Below are 19901 nucleotides of genomic sequence, written 5' to 3'. Positions count from 1 at the left end.
TGACGAAGCTACGGCCTACATTAACGGAAACAGAAGCAAGCACCAAGGCCACTTGAACACCAATTTTTTAAACAGACATTACATTTACTTTGGAATTAAAAATTATGAAGTCTTCAAGTCTTGCAATTCGATCATCACGGCATTCTTTCCTTTTCTTTTTCTTTGGTTTTTAAATTGTACAATTTTGAAAAAACAATCTAACTCTTAGATGAAAATTACAATTTTGGTACGAAGACCACAATCAAAGCTACCATGAGAAACAAAACTCAGCGTCGTAGCTTGATTCGTGCAATTTTAATTTTTCATTAAAGAATTGTCATTTACCAGTCAAACAGTACGATTTAGTCATAATTCTTTTTTATTGATTATTCAAAGTAAAAACCATCTTATGCAAATTGTAATAGTATTTTACAGTAGAAGTCCGTTAGGATAGCCTTTACTGCCGAGCCAGAGATTTTGTGAGACGAGCTCGCAGAGCGAGTCGAATAATACTGGCAAGGCTGTAAAGGCCCTAACGGACGTGTATTGTACAATAGTTTTTGTAATATCTCCACGATTCCCGATTCGTTCACAATTATCTTTTTTAAATACATTTTTTTCAACGCCATCGAAAAAACCGAATGATTAATAAGTGTGCGGAGGACGTCGTCATGTCAACCGTTGTTTGTGAAAAAAAATTGTTTCAATGTTGTTTGTCAGATTTGTTCAACGCTTAACTTTCCGTTAAAAATAAATGAATGAAATCAATAAAAAATCGCAATCAAGATATGGAAGTCCGGAAGTGAGGTACCGTTATTGACTGCAAAATCGCACTTGTGTTAGTGTTAAAATTGTGAAGCATCGTCTTCGATCTTGTCTACATTTGCTGCTGTTCGTTAGATTTGTTCAACACGTAAATTTCCGTTGAAAATAAACGACTGAAATCAATAAAAAATGAAGATATTCCCGATGTCCGGATGGCCGCAAAGCAAGTGTGGTCATCGTTATTCACTGCAAAATCGCTCTTGTGTTGGTGTTAAAATTCTGAAGCATCATCTTCGATCTCGTCTACATCTGCTAGTGGCATACGGATTTCGATTAATTCAAGGTGTGTCCCATAACATTAAACATTAATTATTGTACCAATTGTAAAAAAGTTGAAAAATAAAGTTTAGATCTACGTTGCTATAGTTATTTAGTCATTCATAACGGCCGCTCCCACTCATAACGGACACCCTTAACGGACTCCGGCCGTTATGAGGTTGTTTACATGGTGACAAACAGTCCGGAAAGCCACCTTTAACAACTAGATATTACAAAAAACACTTAATGCTATCGTGAGATCATTTAAATTTATAATTAAAGTTGGCTATGATTTTAAAATTAGATTGGCAACACCATTGACATCTTGATTTGGTTTGTCAAAGTGGCCCTTCAAAATTCAATACTGAATATGAAACTGCGAGTTAACAGTTGTATCAAACACGTGACTGTTAACTCGCCGTTTCATATTTTGTATTTAAATTTTAAAGCGTCATTTTGACAATTCAAATCCAGGTGTCAGCGGTGCTGTCAATATAATTTTAAAGTCATAGCCTCCTCTAATTATAAATTTAAATGATCTCACGGTACTGTTCAGTAACAACGATGGTAATAATAAAATTAAATGGTAAATGACAGTAATGAGTAATGACATTTCAAATAGGAATTTAACTAAGATACCGTCTTTTGTTTTTTATAGGTAACTTTGGTGGTTTTTTATGGTGATGTGGTAACATCCGTTACAATTTTTATCCCTTTTTGTCTTTTTAAATGTTAGAATCCTCAGGAATAGATCTATTGCGATCATTAAATTTTGGACATCATTTTTCTGTCATATAAAAAAATTACTCTAATGCCCGGTTTCTGGAACGGTCCAATAACTAACTGACCGGTTAAATCAACCGTTGCTATAGAAACGCTAGAAAGTAACCAATCACATTGCAGGATTTTTGTATTTATCGGAGAGTTAACTAACTGGCCCGATAAAATTGTTTCCAGAAACCAGGCCTTAATCATGCTTTATTGAAATTGTCACACATGAATGATGAAATTGTTGTCAAATTTATTTACAATTTGTCAATATGAGCGATGACAAATTATTAAGTTTATAGTTTTTATTTATTTATTTTCTATGTTTTATTAATCAAAACCTCGTTCTATTCCATTTGTCTGATTTTTAAAACTTCTTGAATGTTTTCTCGGCAAATCTGACATTCACATTTTCAAAATTGACACAAGACATAAAGGTCGTTTTAGAATGTATGACAGCACAATGACGCTAGGTCCAAAATTTATTGATCGCGACCGTACCTACAAAGTGTCTATAAAAGAACGTAGGTATATCAAGAGTCCTGTGGAAGTGTGAGGCTCTATAATTTTATTCTATCGGACTATATATTGGGTGATTCAAAATTATTGTGGATAAGTATGGCAACTATATACGAAAATGTATGTGCGGGTGGAGTAGAGCTGACATTTGTATGACATTTCATAAGCGTGCATTTGATTTTTTTATACCATTGCACATTGATTTGACAATTTTCAAAATTGCGCAACTACGAACTGTCAAATAAATGTCAACTCTATCCTACCCACACAGTTGCCACATAAATTTTCGTACATAGTTGCCACACTTATCCACAATCATTTTGAATCACCCAATATATCACGAACAGTTGAAGCCGTCAAATCAGTTGTCAACAGTCAAATGTCAAATTATTAAATCTTAGGGTCAGTTGTGAGTTCAACGTCTTAGTTGTTTTGCTTGTGATTTTCTTTAGTTTTTCTGCGTATATTCTAATTACTTTTCATCTTACAACAATCTTTATTAAAAACCTGGCATTAATGGACTTACATAACTTCCGTTTTTCTATTTGGTACCACAAGATGCTACAGAGCGGCAAAAATTAAATATATTCGAATTCCACAAGACTCTTGATATATAGTTTGTTTTTTAATCAAAGAACCACGACCTGTGAATTTAGGTTTGCAAATATAAAATTTTACTAAATTTAGAAAATTTAATGATATCTGTTGGCTATACCAGCCAACGCCTGTCATTTTTAATGTCCTTGAAAGTACGCAAACTCGCATCTAAAATTTGAACGTGTTATTAAAAATGCCTCGCAAAGTAATAAGACATTTATTAAACTTTCAAGTTAGTTGTTATTAGTTATTGTTAACTTTATTAACATGCTGCGCTTCTAATATCTCTAATAACCTCAATTTCTATATGATGAAATTTTTCACCCTTGGTCAAAAGTGTACAATGTTGTCAGCTCTATTTTAGGTGTAAATTGCGGTGTTGTGGTTCTTTGATTAAAAAACAGACTTTTTTTGTACATACCTACACCTACTTATTCTTTTAAGCGTTCTTTTATAGCCGCTTCGTATATTTAAATTTATATTTTGATTTTAAATTTTATTTGTAGATGTTTCAGGTGAAAATACAATTTTTAGTGGAGGTGATAAGTTGAAATAATTTTTTAAACGCGTCAATCGCAGTCGATCGGTCCGATTTGGTGTACCGTTTTTGTTAAATTTAATTGACATCGATAAAAATTTAAATTCGCGTCGGGCCTGCATCTGAAACAAATCCAAATAATGAATCGATATAAAATAGTTATCAATTATTTTTCGCTCTGTTAGATTTTGTGTGCATAGACAGAAGTCGTCGATGCAGAAAAACACAATGGGGAAGGGTGGATGGTAATCGCTTTGTCCCATTTATATTCAAAACGATTGACCGGGGCTTCTGATACACCAGCGGAATTATGTATAAGCACGATTTTATTCATACAAACAATTTCAAAAACTCAGCAAATATCATCCGGAAAAAATGGATTATTCCTGTGTGGGCGTCGCGCTGTACGGAGATTGGGGGCCGACTCCTCGCGACCTCTTTCCGTACCAATTGGGGGTGTAATAAATCAAATAGGCAACCAGGGAGGACAAGATCAGGACCAACAGAATTAGCGTCGCGATCAGGACACGGTGGGACTTTTTGCCGTACTTTTGTGGGTAACAACTCGGGACGTCTTCGTCGACGATGTCGAACAAATTCTTCGAACTCAGATAAAACGGAGATGAACACCTGAAAGCAGAGATCATGACGAAGAAGTGTCACAATTTGCGCTCACCTGACGTTGTCGATCCTGTACAGATTGTCAAATTCTTGCAGCCACAGCAGGTCGCAGTCGCACTTCCAAGGGTTGTCGGTCAAGTCGATGAAGTCGAGGTTGTTGAAGAGGAACCTGTAAGTAGAATTCAATGTTTGCAAACCGTTTCCCGACAAGGACAGGCGTCTCAAAGCCAAAGTGGTGTTCCTGCGGATCAAGCCGAAGACCAACTCGTTGAACTCCTTTAAGTTGTGGCAATTCTTGAGCGATAGATCTTCGAGAGCTTGCAGGTTGTAGAAGGCGTAGTGGTGCACGCTATGGAGCATCTTCATCCGTTCGAGTTTCAAGATTTTGAGCGAGTGGTAGCTCAGCTCTTTGGCTTGGAGGACCTCGATGCCGGAACCCGACAAGTCGAGGTACTCCACCGAGTACGGGACTCGCGGGACCTCCGTGAAGTGGTTGTCGGCCAAAGACAAGTGTTTCAGGTTCGCGTAGTCGTTGAAACTCACGTTGTGGAGGTCCTTCAAACCAATGTTGTCCAGCCTCAATGTGGAGATGTTCGGGTTGATGCCCAAGCTGACCCTCAAAGAGTTGGGAGTTTCCGCCAACCACTCTCCGAGAGACGCGTTGTTGTAGCTCAAATCTAAAACTTGGAGTTGGACGAGTGGGGCGAAAATGTTGGCGCGGAGCGTCTTGATGTTGTTGAAACTCAAATCTAGGTACAGCAGTTTGGGGGTTGGGAAAACGTTGTCGTCGTCCAGAACGGTGATGTCGTTGTGGCGCAAAATTAATTTTCTCAGGTTGGGTATCGACGTGAAGAATCCGTCACCAACGGAGGTGATGCGATTGTAGGATAGGTCCAAGGTTTGCAGAGTGACACTTGAAAACTTGGTCTGAGGGTCCAGATTTGCGATGTTGTTGTGAGACAAGTCCAAAAAATTCAAATCTTGCACCAGCTGAGCTTGATCAGGAAACGTTTCTAAATCTATCCTGCCACAATCCGCCTCCGTCACGATCGAGTTCTGTTTGTCGGTGATTCGTTTACAGATGCACGCATTGCTACCCTTTTTCACTGAACATAACTGTTCTACCGCTTCTCCACTGAGTATGACCACCGTAGCAACGACCACAACAAATATTTTCGACATTTTCTTACACTTAGACTTGTGGACTTGATTATTTTTGCTGATTAATAAAGCTATGACTTATCATTGTTTTATCACAATTGAACGATTGCCTTACCGTTCTGATATGAAGTGTAAATAAGCCATTTGTAATAATTTAACGTTTATCTGTTATCTGTTTACCTAATAAAAACTTATTTGCCGTCCGACATAATTCCGTCCAGATAAAAAATGCAATTTTAAAATGAAAAAAATTTCATTGTAAAACGTTTAATCACTTAACTTTACATAATACAACCTTTTGGTTTACAGTGTTGTTTATCACTTTTCAGAGTAAATGAGAGATTGATAAATTGATAAAATTATATTTAAAATTCTTGTTAAATTTGCACAGTTTAGCAACACAATATGTAATATTAAAAACCATTAATCTGATAAATGCAGACAGCGGTTTAATTGGTTAGGATACAAAAGGATAAATAATTAACCTACAAAACTTAGATTCTTTAGCTTATCGCCTGTTAATCGAAAACGCGCATACAATTAAGACACTAGAACATTTCCTCTGGTCTCTGACGTCACTTGCTCCTCCTGCTTGGGATTGGGATTGTCCAGTCCTCTGAAGCTGATGTTGTATTTTTCCCTGTACTCGTTGATCTCCACTCCCTTCTTTTGTATTTGCTCCTTGAGTTTTTCGATCAGCTCCTTCAATTTTTCCATATTCGAGATCAAAGCGGGCAGGACGTCTTTCACTTTTCGTTCGGTCAAGACACCCCCTACCAGTCTGAAGCACCGCCGGTCCTCGTTGACGTTCTGCAGTGTGGCGATTACCATCCTGTAAAAGTGAGGTTATGTACGACAATCCACCCTCAAATTCTGAATTAGGGAGAAATCGAGCACCGCACGTCGGCATTTACGCCGGTTTGCACTGGACGTGCGGTTCGAGGGGCTCCGGGACGCGCCGGCGGCGGCAGAACCCCCACGAAAACTTACTTGTGTTCGTTGGATTCGGCCTCAAATTCCGTCAGTTTCGACGAGAGGTTGCGCTGCTCGGCCCTGAGGGCCTGAAATCCGTTGAGGATTTCTTCCGGTGAGGGACCCTTCGACGATTTGCGTTCTTGTTTTTTCGAGTCACTTGCCATTTTTGGTAAACATTAATTTCGGAAAATCAAGAAATGTCACAGTGTCATGGTCACGTGACCCAATTGACAAACGGCCATCCTGACGGAACGAAAGTCCCCAAGTTCAGCCGATGCAATTCGCAAATCGGGCCAGCGGTCCGGTTTTCGTGCATTTTTGGTTCGATACGAACGGCGGCGTGGTTTTTTATTTTATTGATGAGGCGCCGGTCCGCGAAAGTCGAGGAAAAATGATGTTTCCAACTGGTGCTCTATTTAGTGCTTTTGGTTTGTACGGTAGCCATGTTGAAACTATAATTTATGGGGCAATTAAATTGCTCCCAAACGTAGGCGTTTACAATTCATATAAATCGGGTTTGTTTTTTAATAAATTTTCGACAAATTTACGCGAAAACGCTCTAATCGAGTGCTCAGTGGAAGCGTTCGAATTAGTGAGTGTAAATCGGTGGGTGCGCGATGTTTTTTGTTCGGTAAAATGCTCCACATTTATTAGAAAAAACCGCCGAGAAGCCGCCAACTAGGGTCCAACTAATTCGATATAATTACGACAGAATAACAGAAACAACGTCAAAGAAATAGTCAAAACGACAATGGATTACCAATAATGCAAACCCAGAAGGGCCTGAAGGCTTCAACTAACGGAAATTGTTGGAATTTTTTTTATAGAAAGACATGTTTACAAAATGTCATCGGCGTTTCTGAAGAGTCATTGAACTTGCAATCTTCGGAATTTATTCACGGGAAAATTACTGGAGAGAAGTGTCGGTAAAAGATCCCTCATGACAGTTTTTTATGTAAATACGCACGATTTTATCCGCGATTCATGGGAAACGAAACTGCCCGAGATATGGAGACTGAATCCATAAAATCCGAAAACAGTTCGAGATCCAGACGTTCCAGAGGCCACCGCGACAGAAACAATTACAGACAGCACTCCCACAGGAGCACCAGGTGGGTATCTCGCACAGACGTCGATTCCAAATCGATATTTGAATGGGAAGTGGTGCGATTTGCACGCCGCTTGGCCGCTTATGTCTGACGTATAATAAAATAATTAATTTGGATTTGTTTCTGTTCTGATTTATTTGGTATTCAATGCATCTTGGTGGGCTTATGGTGGGTCTGTGACTAGCGCCCTCTGGCGGTAGACTTTTTCGGAATTTGGTGTGACTGGTTGTTGGCAGGGCTTGAGGTTGTTGAAATGTATCTGTTGATGTCTTAGTGATTACTTTGTGATCTGAATTTTTATAGGAGCAATAAGTCCCGGAAGAACGACGACATGGCCCCCTTCCAGACCGCCGTCACCCTCACCCCGGACAACCGCGACGGTCAGGAGGTGATCGAAGTGCAGATCCTCCCCCAGGACGACAACTGGGGGGAGAACACGACCGCCATCACCGGCAACACGTCGGAACAGTCTCAGTCGACGGAAGACGTGAGCAACTGGCCTGGAGAACCTGACACGGGTCTCTCCTTCGTCTGCCAGCGGTACATGGGAACCGTTCTGACCTACGTTCTGTCCATAGTGGCCTTCTTGAGTCCCTTGGCGATGGTGGTGTTGCCAAAATTGGGATTCTTTCCTGCGCTGTCGTCGCGATTGGGACTCGCCGACACCACTAAACTGTTGGCCTGCGGCGCCGAATGCAAAGGTCAGCTGGTCTCGCTGGCCTTCAAGATGGCGATCCTGGCGGTGGGAGCGTGGGCGGTTTTTCTGAGAAAACCCCACGCGACCCTTCCGCGGTTTTTCCTCTTCAGAGCGGCCGTCCTGGCTTTCGTTCTGGTCTGCAGTTTCGCCTATTGGTTGTTTTACATCGTACAAGTGACCGAAACGGCGAGGGCCGCCACCACTCCCGAAGAAACGGTAGACTACAAAGCTCTAGTGGCTTACGCGTCAAGTCTGACGGACACTCTCCTCTTCGTACACTACTTAGCCGTGGTCCTCGTGGAAATAAGACATCTGCAGCCGATGTACTACATAAAGATCGTGCGGAGCCCAGATGGCGCCAGCAGAGCCTTCGGAATCGGTCAACTCAGCATACAGAGAGCCGCCGTTTGGGTGTTGGAAAAGTACTACACCGAATTCCCCATCTACAATCCGTACTTGGAGAGGATCCCGGTGTCCAAGTCGCGGAAGAATTCGTCTAGTTTTAAGTTTTACGAAGTGGACGGAGTGAACAACACTTCATTGCAGCAGTCCCAGTCAAGGGCCATGCTGGCGGCGCACGCCAGAAGGCGCGACTCCAGCCACAACGAGCGCTTCTACGAAGAGCACGAGTACGAGAGGAGAGTGAAGAAGCGGAGGGCGAGACTGATCACTGCCGCCGAAGAAGCCTTCACGCACATCAAACGCTTACACAACGACCAAGTGCCTGCGATCCCGATGGACCCCCACGAGGCGGCCCAAGCGATCTTTCCCTCGATGGCGCGAGCCCTGCAGAAGTACCTCAGAGTGACGAGGCAACAGCCGAGACACTCCGTCGAGTCGATCTTGGTCCACCTGGCGAACTGCTTGAGCAACGACCTCACGCCGAAAGCCTTCCTCGAGCAATATTTGGTCAGCGAGCCGGTGCTCCAGAACGAAAAAGAGCTAAAGGAGGTGCAGACGTGGGCTCTGATCTGCGAAGAGTTGCTCACCAGGCCCCTAGGGGACAACACGAGTTTTCAGCTGAGACAAAACGACATCTCGCTCTTGTGCACCGTCAAGAAGTTCCCGCATTTTAACATCACGGAAGAGGTGGTCGACCCCAAGAGCAACAAGTTCGTGTTGAGGTTGAATTCGGAGACTTCCGTATGACCAATAGTTTACGATCGACTGATCTAGGCTTACATATCGATTTAGTATTTCTTGTAAAATGGTGTTTCAAAACGGTATAGTGCATGGAACGGGCGGTGGCTCTGCTATTAACTCGTAACACTAGAAAAATTATTACTCTTTTTGTATTTTTGTAAAAACGATTATTATAAGCGACCAGCAATATCTTTTTTGACAGATATTTATTGAATTGTGATATTTTTTGTTTGCAATAATCTTAGAAACTCTCATTATTTTCCGCTCAATCAAATACTCGTATTTATTTTTCGCGTGAATTTTATTTTAGTGCACAAAGTGTAAATTGAAGCACAACGTATAATACCCTTAAGACAGTTACTTAACTTGGCGAAAAAAGTCATTTTTATATAATGTATATACATACAAGACTCTCGTAGACTGTACTTATCGTAGTTATGGTACATTACTGTTGTCATTTAAAGACCAATCGTGAAGTTTTAACTCGTAGACACGTACCAGTTCTTAAATAATTCTGGGGGCTAGAGTTGTTTCCAAAGTTTCGGACTATCGGTGCCTAATATGTTGGAATTTTTTTAACGAAATGTACGTCGGTGCAATCTCAAGACCTTTCCGTACTAGCTTAACTCAAAGAATCAGTATTCTAAAAATAATGACATTAAATGTAGCTTTTTTTTATAATAACTCTTGATGTATGTACACCGATCTGTGAAAGTGTGTTAATAAATGTACTAATTTTTACGTTATTTTTTACCATCACACCAAACCTTTCGTCCGTTTCTTTGTGAAAAGAAAATTACGAAACAATAAAATATGAAATGACGTTTTAGTGCCTATTTTAAATTCAGATGAAATCACTCGGTAGGGGTCAGCACCAATCATCCCCTCCCATAGCCCCTCTCACATTTTTGACATTTTGTTATTTGTTTGTGTACAGTTTTGAGGTTATGTGCAACGCACGTGCGAAGTGATTTATCAAAAACGTGCGATTTACAGAGCGCAACATGAAGTTTTCTTACAAAGTGAGTAAATTATTTCATCTTGTAACTATTAGGACTTGTTCTTTTTAAGTTTAACAATCTCCTCGGGACGGTGTACCGCAAAGGAGACCTCCTCTTCACCCCCGACGGCAACTCCGTGATCAGCCCCGTCGGAAACAGGCTCAGCATCTTCGATTTAAAAAAGTAAGAATAAGTTCTCGTCGACTCGTCTCACCCGATGATTTTTAGCGACAAAGTTGTAACTCTACCTGTCGAGAGTAGATACAATTACACCGCGCTAGCCCTAAGTCCGGACGGTTGCTCCCTAATTGCGATCAACGAAGAAGGTGAAGCCCACTGGATCAGTTTGATTTCCCAGACGGTCGTGCACAGGTACAGGTTTAAACGGAAGGTGCGCGCCGTGAAATTCAGTCCGGATGGTAAACACTTCGCCGTGTGCAAAGAAAATAACGGTAAGGAGCGGAATGATATATCGGTCGAAGTTTGTGAAGTATCTGTGGATTGAATTGCAGTTTTCGTGTTCAAAGCGCCGGGTCCGTTGTCCGGTGAATACAATGCGTTCATAATGGAGCGGGTGTTCCACGGGGCTTACGACGAGACGACTTGTCTCGATTGGTCCTTCGATTCGAGGATTTTAGCCGTGGGGTCGAAAGACATGGCCGCAAAGCTCTATCCTCTCGAGAAGTGAGTGCAACAAACAATTGGAAAATTGATGTGACAGGGGTTGTTGCAGGTGGAGCAATTTCCGGATATATTCTTTGGGGAACCATACCGACTCCATCGTCGGTTGTTTTTTTGAGGAGCACACCTACGACATCACCACGATCAGTAAGAACGGACAAGCGTGCGTGTGGGAGTGCAGCGTAGATCCTGATAAACTAATTCCTTGGGATAAAGCGCCGCCAAAGAAGAAAAAGGTGCGTGAGGGGTAATAAATGAGCGACGATTTGTTGATTTGTTTTTTTTAGAAACAAACTGACGAACTGGAGGAGGACGACGTTGACGAGACCAAAGCTGTGGAGCCTACGGAAGAAGGCCTCGCGGCCGCTCTCACCGAAGACAAAAGCGAAGAAGTCAAAAACGACAAGTTCTTCTACAAGAGACTGGCACGTCACTATTTGGCAGACGAGGCGAGAAAAGACGACAAACGAGCGGTTCTCACGTGCGCCGCATACCACAACAAAACAAAAGTTTTAGTCACAGGTTCGTCGGCGACATCCTCGAAGACGAAGACATTTTTATTTTTAAAAATTTTGTTAGGTTTCTCGAACGGCGCCTTCTTTATCCACGAACTCCCCGACGTCAACTTGATCCACTCTTTATCCATCTCCGAACAAAAGATATCTTCGGTTTGTCTCAACTCCACTGGAGACTGGATCGGCTTGGGGTGCGGTGGTCTCGGCCAGTTGCTCGTCTGGGAGTGGCAAAGTAATGCACAATAATATTTTAGCAGCTTTGAGAAATGAGTTTTCAGGTGAAATCTACCGCTTGAAACAGCAAAGTCACTCCAACAATATGAGCTGCGTGTGTTACTCCGTCGACGGACAGCTGTTGGCCACGGGGGGTGAAGACGGCAAAGTAAAACTGTGGAACGTGCACTCGGGGTTCTGCTTCGTCACCTTCGGCGAACACTCGAGCGCCGTCACCGCGGTGGCGTTCAGCGGAACTAAGAAGTTTCTGGTGTCGGCGTCTTTGGACGGAACTGTGCGCGCCTATGATGTCCTGAGGTACGTCCCGATCCGTGCGATTCGCGTTTTGATTTGTTTGCGTCGCAGGTACCGCAATTTCCGGACTTTCGCTTCGCCGAGACCCGTCCAGTTCGCTTCGGTGTCGGTGGACAGCAGCGGCGAGTTCGTAGCCGCCGGCGGCCAAGACGTCTTCGAGATCTTCCTCTGGTCGATCAAGACCGGCCGGCTCTTGGAGATTTTGAGCGGCCACGAAGGCCCAGTCGTAAGAAAACCTTCCCGAAGAGTCTCAGGTTTTTCAGTTGTGTGTTGTTTTCCAGACGAGTCTCACGTTCAGCCCCAGCGTGACTAGCACCTGTCTGGCGTCGGTCTCTTGGGACAAGACCTTGCGGATCTGGGACGCCATCGAGAAGGGGTCCGCCCACGAGACGATAGAACTGATGAGCGACGGTCTGTGCGTGCAGTTCAAACCTGACGGTAAAGAGGTCGCTGCGGCCACTCTCGACGGCCAGATTTTGATCTTCGACGTGAAGACGTCGGTGCAAGTGACGAGCATCGAAGGGCGGAACGATCTGGGGAGCGGAAGGTCCGACGCGGATCTGGTCACGGCGAGGAAGTCGCTTCAGGCCAAGTATGTTCGTCGAGGTGTCGGGGAAGTTTCGTGTTGAACTTGATGTTTGCAGAGCTTTTACCAGTCTGTGTTACTCGGCTGACGGCGCCTACTTGCTGGCAGGTGGTCAGTCGAAGAACGTCTGCATTTACAACGTTGCCGAGTCGTTGATCGTGAAAAAATTCGAGATCACCCAGAACAGGTCTCTGGACGCCGTCGACGTGAGCTGATCGTTGCAGTTTCGTCGCTTTGGCTAAAATTGATTTTTAGGATTTCATCAATCGGAGGAAGATGAACGAGTTCGGTAACATCGCTCTGGTGGAAGAGCGGGACGAGAGGGAAGGGGGTAACGTGGTTCTTAAGTTGCCGGGGGTGAAAAAGGGGGACATGGCTGGCAGGACTGTAAAACCGGAAGTACTGTCCTTCACTTGTTCTCTTTACGGAACCAATTGAAATATTTTTCGTCGCAGGTACGAGTTTTCTCTTTGCAATTTTCGCCCACGGGACAGCAATGGGCGGCGGCCACCACCGAAGGTCTCCTGGTGTATTCGCTCTCTTCGGGCCTGATCTTCGACCCGTGGGACCTGCAGATAGGGATCACGCCGGAAGCGGTGAAAAACTCGATCAGAGACGGAGATCACCTCAACGGTGAGTTGTTGCAGCATCGTGGGTATTGTTTTTGGAGGAGTTCTTTGCAGCTCTCACCATGGCGATGAAGTTGAACGAAGCGAACTTGATCCAGGAGGTGATGGAAAATATCCCGGTCAAGGACGGTAAGTAGATTAGGCTACAGGGTGTTCGTGTAAATTTTGACGGAAGGATTTAAGTGGAACTGATCGTGTCGAGTTTGAGCGAGCAGTACGTCCACAGGCTTTTAGTTATCGTTTCGAGTGCGTTGGACAGTTCGAGGCACTTGGAGTATTATCTCATTTGGACGCGGTGTTTGTTGAGCGTTCACGGTCCGAAGATCGCCCCACGAAAAAACATGGCATACTTGTTAGCTTTGGAGAAGAGTTTGGTGCGGAAATACGACCAAGTTTCGAAGATGTGGGTGTTTTTTGTATTATTTTTTTTTGCAATTTGTTGTGTGATGTTTATTGTAGATGCGAGTTTAACAAATATACGATACAGTATGTTATGAAATTGGGCGATATGGTCGCTAAAAAGACGAAGATGCTGAATAAGATGGATGTCGAATCGGATTCCGAGGATGCCTCGAGCGGAAGCGAAAACGACATCTACATGGAGTCCGATTGATTTTATTAAGACATTTTTAAATTGTTCCCCTGTACATAAAAATTCTGAATAATACATTTTTTTTTTAATAAGAACGGTGTTTTATTCACCCTATATAAAAAATGTCTTTTTTTTATGTGTTTTTATTGAAGCGGTGCGGAATTTTGTTTTCAAAATTAAAAAAAAAGTTCACGCTGCGGACAGGATTCGAACCTGTGCGGGCAGAACCCAATGGATTTCAAGTCCATCTCCTTAACCACTCGGACACCGCAGCTCCATATAAATGGGAGTTACGCAGTGTGGAAAGCTAAACGAATACTCCCTTACATTTTTATAACTTTATTCTTATTTTAATGAAGGACGACGCAATATGTGACCATGATTTTTTCTTTAATAGTTTTTAAGACGCTACACGTTACGTGAGTCATATTTATTAGAACTCTTTGTTAAGAAAGCGTTCATGAGTTTGAAATAAGTATCTAGTTGTGCTTAAACAAAACTGGATCGCTGTTTATATTTTCAACCCATTTTTTTGCAAAAGTTGGTTGTTGTGGAAAAGTGTATTCAATAAGGTGTGTGTATCACTGAGTGACCTGTTTCTGTTGGTGTTGTGGTGAGTTTACCTATTTCAATAATTGTTTTGATAACGATTATGGCCATAACTAAATTACTAAATATGTACAATTAGTATTGTGAATCTTTAAATGTTTTATAATTAATTGGGGGTTGCTGGGGGTCGCTGACTGGGATCAGGACTGCTTGTGATTTATAAGTAATTGAGGGTTGCTGACTGAGATCAGGACCGCTCGTGATTAATAATTAATTGAGAGTCGCTGACTGAGATTAGGACTGCTCGTGAGTTATAATTAATTGAGAATGTTGTTTTCCCCATTGAGGATGATCATGTTGTTAACTTGATTCAAGTCATGATGACAGTTGATGAGATTGCGAATTTTGATATGATTGAGGGATTGAGTCCCGACATGTCGTTGACAGGAATCAGGGCGCCTCATTTGATTACAGTTGTTTATGAGATGAGGACTGAGTCCTTGAGGGTTCTGTGTGAAGTGTGTGAACCCTATTCTTTCCCCTAACCCTGGACAGAGCTCAATTGGTTAATGTTAATTGATAATGAATTAGAGTACCTAATATGTAGTATTGGGTGATTCAAAATGATTGTGGCCAAGTATGGCAACTATGTACGAAAATTTATGTAGCAACTGTTTGGGTAGGGTAGACGTAGAGTTGATATTTCTTTGACAGTTCATAGTCGCGCAATTTTGAAAACTGTCAAATCAAGCTGTAATGATATCAAAAAAATCAAATGCACGCTATGAAATGTCATAGGTACAAATGACAACTCTACCTCATCCACACAGTTGCCACATAGATTTTCGTACATAGTTGTCATACTTGGCCACAATCATTTTGAATCACCCAATAGTTGAGGTTGACTTTATGATGGTACATACCATATTTGAGATGGTGTTGATTTGTTATTGTAAATACGTGATGGTTATGCTTGCACAATACTCTCAGCGAATTGGTTACTCACCATCACCACCCCATTTTATTATTTTACAGGAGGTAAGCCTGTGATAGATGTGCAGACCATGATCACCTCGATCCACGACACAAGCCGCCATGACACCATTGTTAATGTAATGTTCAGTTTCACCCAATTATTTCATTTATTGGCAATTACCAAATACGACATCCTGACACTGCATCAAGTCTGATGTGTGATGTGTTATTTTGATTAGTATCAGTATTATTATTATTTTTGTGTGCTGTCTCTCGCACTCGCATCATAGCCCCTACATTAATAATTAAATGATGTATTATTATTCGTAATTCGTAATACCAGAAAAAGATTTCATTCGTTTTTCTCTTGATGGACAGGACCGTAACGTGGAATTCGTGAAGGTAATCGAAGAAAAAACAGTTCTCTTCTAATAATTTATTTAAGCAATGAGTAAACCTATGTCACCTAACACAATAGTCGTTACAAAATACACAAAATTCATTAAACTGGACGGAAAATATTTAACAGCTCGAGAGTGACGGTCGCCGAAACGATACAGGGCACTCGTGAGTTGCACAAACAACCGGCAAACATGTATGTCATTGCGACACGTGACTCTCGACACTGCCAAAAACAAAAATGGACGGTTACTTTAAGTACTCGTTACAGATTTAAGTACGTCTATTAGTCGTTACATTCTCTACTAAAGTAGTGTTATCTATGTGTTAAGACTAATTAATTTTGAACACTTTTTTGAGTCACATTACCAAAACTCCTCGAGACTCGGTGATCTAATTTGTAAAAACGTCAACCTGACTCGATTGCGAAAGCATCCTCTACACTCATCTACTTGTTATTATTCCATTCCGTTGCGATCTAGATTTATTGAGCAAATTATAAAAAATGGCAGTGTATGTCCACAACGGACCCAAATTATAAGTACAGTTCTTTGGTATAAAAGTGCAAACATCTTGTTGTATACTTCCCTGGTAACGATGTCGATTGAAAGAAAAAAATTCAACTAAAACCGAACTACTTAGGTTGCGGAGTGGCGGACCTCCGGTAAGAAGACGATGGTAGACTAAGACCTGGGGGCAAACTGGCGGTGTTCGAAAGCGTGTTGTCCAACTTTCGCGCCTCGTGCTCCAGCAGCAGAGCGTCCAGAGATGGATCTTGCGAGACCGTCCGCAAGGAATCGCCCAAGGCTTGTCTCAACTGTTGCATCTCGCGCCCCGCCTTCGTGCTCCTCAACACGTACTGCTGGCGCCGCTTGATCTCTTGGTTCAGTTGTTCCCTCAACAATGTGATCTGTCAAAAACATCAACAATTATGTATTTTCCAATTGACGATCAACAAAAAATCTCGTTAAACGGCGACTCGAGTGTATATTGTCATGATTTCGCATAAGTTGGGTTAGGTGTAATTTTGACAAAGCGCCGACAGCGCCACCCTGATTTCTTCAGGCAAAAGAACACATCCGTAAACTTAAAAAAGCTATTTTTTTTATTCATACAATATAAAAATTTATCCTCTTTAAAAATTCTGTGTTGTCACGAATTGTCACAAGCGAAAAAGCACGCGCCAGATGTCGTGGCCTATTTTTATCACAACACGTGACGACAAAAATCGTATGTATCAATCTACGACTCGACTTTTACGTTTCACGTGGCATATTTTCCGCAAAAAAATATCCGATTCGTTTGTACCTGATTCTCTAACCGCGCCACTTGCTGCCTGTGACTCTGCTCCCTCGCCTCCAGCAACCTCTCCGCTTGGAGCTGCGCCGCTCTGTACCTCTCGATCTCGGCCCTGTCGAACTTCGCGTCCAATCCCGGCCTCTGGCTCCTCACCCTCAACAGCTCCGATTCCTTTTCGGCGAGTTCCTCCTCGAGATGCGCGATCTTGTGTCGCAACTCCCTATTCTCCTGTTCGTACCTCTCCAATTCGGTAATTCCCGAATCGGTCTCGTACTTCTCCGGTCTCTCGAACGACTTGCTCCTGGCGGCCGCTTTGGGCGTGGACCTCTCGTAGCTCCTCTTCTCGGCCTCCAGCTGTCGCACTTTGTTATTCAGCGAGTCCACTTTGCCCCTCAGCTCGTTCCTTTCTCTCTGCACCGACTGCAACTGTCTGTGCAGCTCCTCCTCCTGGTGCGATCCTATGGCGGTGTCCGCCGGCCATTGGGCCAGACGGAGTTGCGATTCCAAACCGGAACGTTGGACTTCGTTGTTCGCCAGTTCGTTGTTCAACCTGGACACTTGGTCCTGGAGGATTTGATTGTTGCGTCGCATCTCGGCCAAGTTTTGTTGGGTGCTCTCGAAACGCTCCGACAGCACTCGACGTTCGTTTTCGCTGTTGGCCAGCGACTTTTGAAGCTGCAAAACGACACTCAACAATAAAAACATCTCCCATTCTCCTATTTGATGATCTCGTACTTGTTTCAATTTTTCCGCCCCCGACTGGGACGAAGACGTCACCTCCAAAAGCGACCGCTGAAGAGTCTGCATTTCCGACCTCAACTCGTTCTCGCTGATCGACGCCTTCTCCAGCGACATGTTCAACTGGTCGATCGTGGACTTGAGCGACATGCACCTCTCCTCCAAGCTCGCGAGCGTGCGACTCTGGTGGTCACACTTTTCCTGCAATTTCTGCAAACACGAGATAAGATACGAGTGCAGATCTGGCGATAAATCCTACTTGAATCGTGGCGTCTTTCTCTTGCAGCATCATCTGCAGCCTCTGCAAGTCGCCCTCCGTCGACATCCTCTGGAGCTCCAGCTTGGCGGATCGGCTCTCGGTCCTGCCCAGTTCTTCTTGCAGTGCCCTCTTCTCCGCTTCGAGCCGCGACAGCGCCATTTTCATCTTTTCAATTTTATCCTAAATCACACTCCTCGATCAAAAATCTTATCATGATCTCGACAAATAAAAACACATTATCGGCGATCATTACCTCGCACTGTAGTCGTTCTTCATGTCCGCTGCTGACGGACAGTTCCAACGACACGATTTTATCCCTCATCTGCTGATTCTCTTCCGTTTTTTTCTTCAACGCCGCGCTCTAAACAAACAAAATGAACGGCCCGTCCAGTCTAAGCGCGACTTACAGACGCACCTGCGACTGCAACTCCACACTCTTCTGGCTCAACTTCGCCTCCAGACTGCCCTTCTCGTCCTGCAAACCCCTCAGACTCTGCAAAACTTTGTTCAACTTGCTGTCGCCTTTGCTCTGGCTCTCGTGCGCCTCGTGCAACTGCTTCTTCACGGTCGCCACTTGTGTTTTGTAGTCGTCCTAAAATAGAATCGGTTCAACCACTCGCTCGCTTCCCATCTAGTAGACAGACTTACTCTTTCGCGCTCGATCTGCGCCACTTGTTGCATCAAGTTACGAACTCCTTTACGCACGACTTCTGGGTCTACGTCGACGGCGCCGTCTCTTCCGTCATCGTGCCCTCGAATAATAAACATTTTGCATTTTGGAATAATAAACCCGACGTGATTATCAAACATAAATAATTAGATAAGTGGTTTATTGTGATAACGTTTTCCGCTGATAAAATTATGCCTCATAATTGTACGGTTTTTAATGTCATTTTCAGGTCTGGTCGCCTACACGGTCACATTATTAATGCGCGACACGTTTTTTGCACAACTCTGAAGTCTGTCGAGTCGAAGAGCGAATTGATAATGGCAATAAAAATAAATTGCCACAAAAATGTTTGAAACGTTTGCCAAAAAAGCGACATTTCGGCGAAAACGTTCCGACGAGGCTAGGTGTCGTCAAAGTCCGATTTTAGAATTAATTCCAAAGTCTTCCGTTCTCTTGTTCGTTGAGTTTAATGGTTCGGTGACAAAATGCGCTAATTTGAAACAATTTTGACAAGACGCCGACAGCGCCATTAAAATGTGTCCAGGCCGAACAACAAATCCATAAATTTGACAAAGCAATGCAGAATATTACCTAACGAATGTGGTCGTGCTGCAAACAAAGTGATCACGCGGGAAATTTCTTCATGCAGAAGTTACGTGCAATATTTTTTGTAACGAATAACTCAAAAATATTCAAAATAAAATTAAAACATAATTAACTAATTTAACATTATGTAGTAACTTTTTTACTCTTGAGTTGGTAGCAGTTTCCGCGCCGACTACTAGATTATAAAAATGTAAAGCGTCGCTGTCGGTGGTGACGGTTCATTTGTCCATAGTTTTGTCTGTCATTTTTCGACGAAACGCCCATTTTGTTTAAAATGACATTTCAGGGAAAACGTTCGGACGAGATTAGTATTCGTCAAAGTCTGATTTTAGAATAAATTCCAAAGTGTTCGGTTCCTTGTTCGTCGAATAAACACAATGTTTAGTGGTCCGATGACAAGATGTGCTAATGTGTAAGTTAAATATTTTGCGTTTTTGTTTTAGCCGTCGTACCTCGTGCCGGACTCCACCTCCGCGAAGGACTCAACAATCTGTAGGGCATGTTGACGGACCCGTCCAGCTGCACCCCGGCGATCCTCCTGAGCGTCGAGACCACGCTGAAGAGTTTCTGTTCGACGTCCCTCTTCGACGCCTCCAACTGGGCCAGCTGAGCCTCCAGCGCCCTGACGCGACCCTCCGCGCCTCCCAGTTTCGCCTGTAAAACACCAAGGTACGTGACCCCGTC

General features: G+C 43.1%; 5 protein-coding genes and 1 non-coding gene across 11 annotated transcripts in view; 2 read left to right on the top strand and 4 right to left on the bottom strand.

Moving 5' to 3' along the window:
• Positions 1-3792: 3792 nt before the first annotated feature.
• Positions 3793-5383, bottom strand: LOC138134433 (chondroadherin). Its single transcript, XM_069052700.1, has 2 exons — positions 4161-5383; positions 3793-4114 (listed from the first exon to the last, which is right to left on the bottom strand). The coding sequence occupies exons 1-2, from the start codon at positions 5285-5287 to the stop codon at positions 3865-3867; spliced, it is 1377 nt and encodes a 458-aa protein (XP_068908801.1). The 5' UTR covers positions 5288-5383; the 3' UTR covers positions 3793-3864.
• Positions 5384-5614: 231 nt separating this feature from the next.
• Positions 5615-6487, bottom strand: Pfdn2 (prefoldin 2). Its single transcript, XM_069052701.1, has 2 exons — positions 6257-6487; positions 5615-6098 (listed from the first exon to the last, which is right to left on the bottom strand). Exons 1-2 carry the CDS (start codon positions 6403-6405, stop codon positions 5807-5809), a joined length of 441 nt encoding a protein of 146 aa, XP_068908802.1. The 5' UTR covers positions 6406-6487; the 3' UTR covers positions 5615-5806.
• A 119-nt stretch (positions 6488-6606) lies between these two features.
• Positions 6607-9931, top strand: Vang (Strabismus domain-containing protein Vang). 2 transcript variants are annotated; one of them, XM_069052699.1, is made up of 3 exons: positions 7213-7353; positions 7535-7594; positions 7654-9931. In XM_069052699.1, the coding sequence occupies exon 3, from the start codon at positions 7682-7684 to the stop codon at positions 9194-9196; it is 1515 nt and encodes a 504-aa protein (XP_068908800.1). In that variant the 5' UTR covers positions 7213-7353; positions 7535-7594; positions 7654-7681; the 3' UTR covers positions 9197-9931. The 2 variants fall into 2 exon arrangements, with proteins under 2 accessions (XP_068908799.1, XP_068908800.1); XM_069052698.1 differs by lacking the exon at positions 7535-7594 and having other exon boundaries at positions 6607-7353.
• Positions 9932-10055: 124 nt separating this feature from the next.
• Positions 10056-13809, top strand: LOC138134430 (periodic tryptophan protein 2 homolog). Its single transcript, XM_069052697.1, has 16 exons — positions 10056-10212; positions 10262-10374; positions 10420-10643; positions 10704-10875; positions 10925-11108; positions 11160-11394; positions 11452-11619; positions 11666-11918; positions 11967-12141; positions 12197-12507; positions 12560-12707; positions 12757-12900; positions 12957-13134; positions 13185-13259; positions 13314-13533; positions 13590-13809. The coding sequence occupies exons 1-16, from the start codon at positions 10195-10197 to the stop codon at positions 13741-13743; spliced, it is 2772 nt and encodes a 923-aa protein (XP_068908798.1). The 5' UTR covers positions 10056-10194; the 3' UTR covers positions 13744-13809.
• A 105-nt stretch (positions 13810-13914) lies between these two features.
• Positions 13915-13996, bottom strand: TRNAS-UGA (transfer RNA serine (anticodon UGA)). Its single transcript has one exon. It is a non-coding gene; the product is annotated as a tRNA-Ser (tRNA).
• A 1671-nt stretch (positions 13997-15667) lies between these two features.
• Positions 15668-19901, bottom strand: part of Root (ciliary rootlet coiled-coil, rootletin) — a 24707-nt gene continuing 20473 nt past the window's right edge. For all 5 annotated transcript variants that reach the window (XM_069053475.1, XM_069053473.1, XM_069053474.1 and 2 more), the window contains 8 exons: positions 19670-19871; positions 18590-18693; positions 18357-18533; positions 18195-18302; positions 17942-18121; positions 17680-17892; positions 16954-17619; positions 15668-16555 (listed from right to left, as the gene is read on the bottom strand). In XM_069053475.1, the coding sequence (XP_068909576.1) occupies positions 16280-16555; positions 16954-17619; positions 17680-17892; positions 17942-18121; positions 18195-18302; positions 18357-18533; positions 18590-18693; positions 19670-19871 (1926 nt within the window). In that variant the 3' untranslated portion in view covers positions 15668-16279. The remainder of the gene's footprint in view (positions 16556-16953; positions 17620-17679; positions 17893-17941; positions 18122-18194; positions 18303-18356; positions 18534-18589; positions 18694-19669; positions 19872-19901) is intronic.

This window comes from Tenebrio molitor, chromosome 7 (assembly GCF_963966145.1).
Source record: "Tenebrio molitor chromosome 7, icTenMoli1.1, whole genome shotgun sequence".
Taxonomy (NCBI): domain Eukaryota; kingdom Metazoa; phylum Arthropoda; class Insecta; order Coleoptera; family Tenebrionidae; genus Tenebrio; species Tenebrio molitor.
Note: the sequence above shows the minus strand (reverse complement) of the source record. Positions and strands in the feature narration are given on the sequence as shown.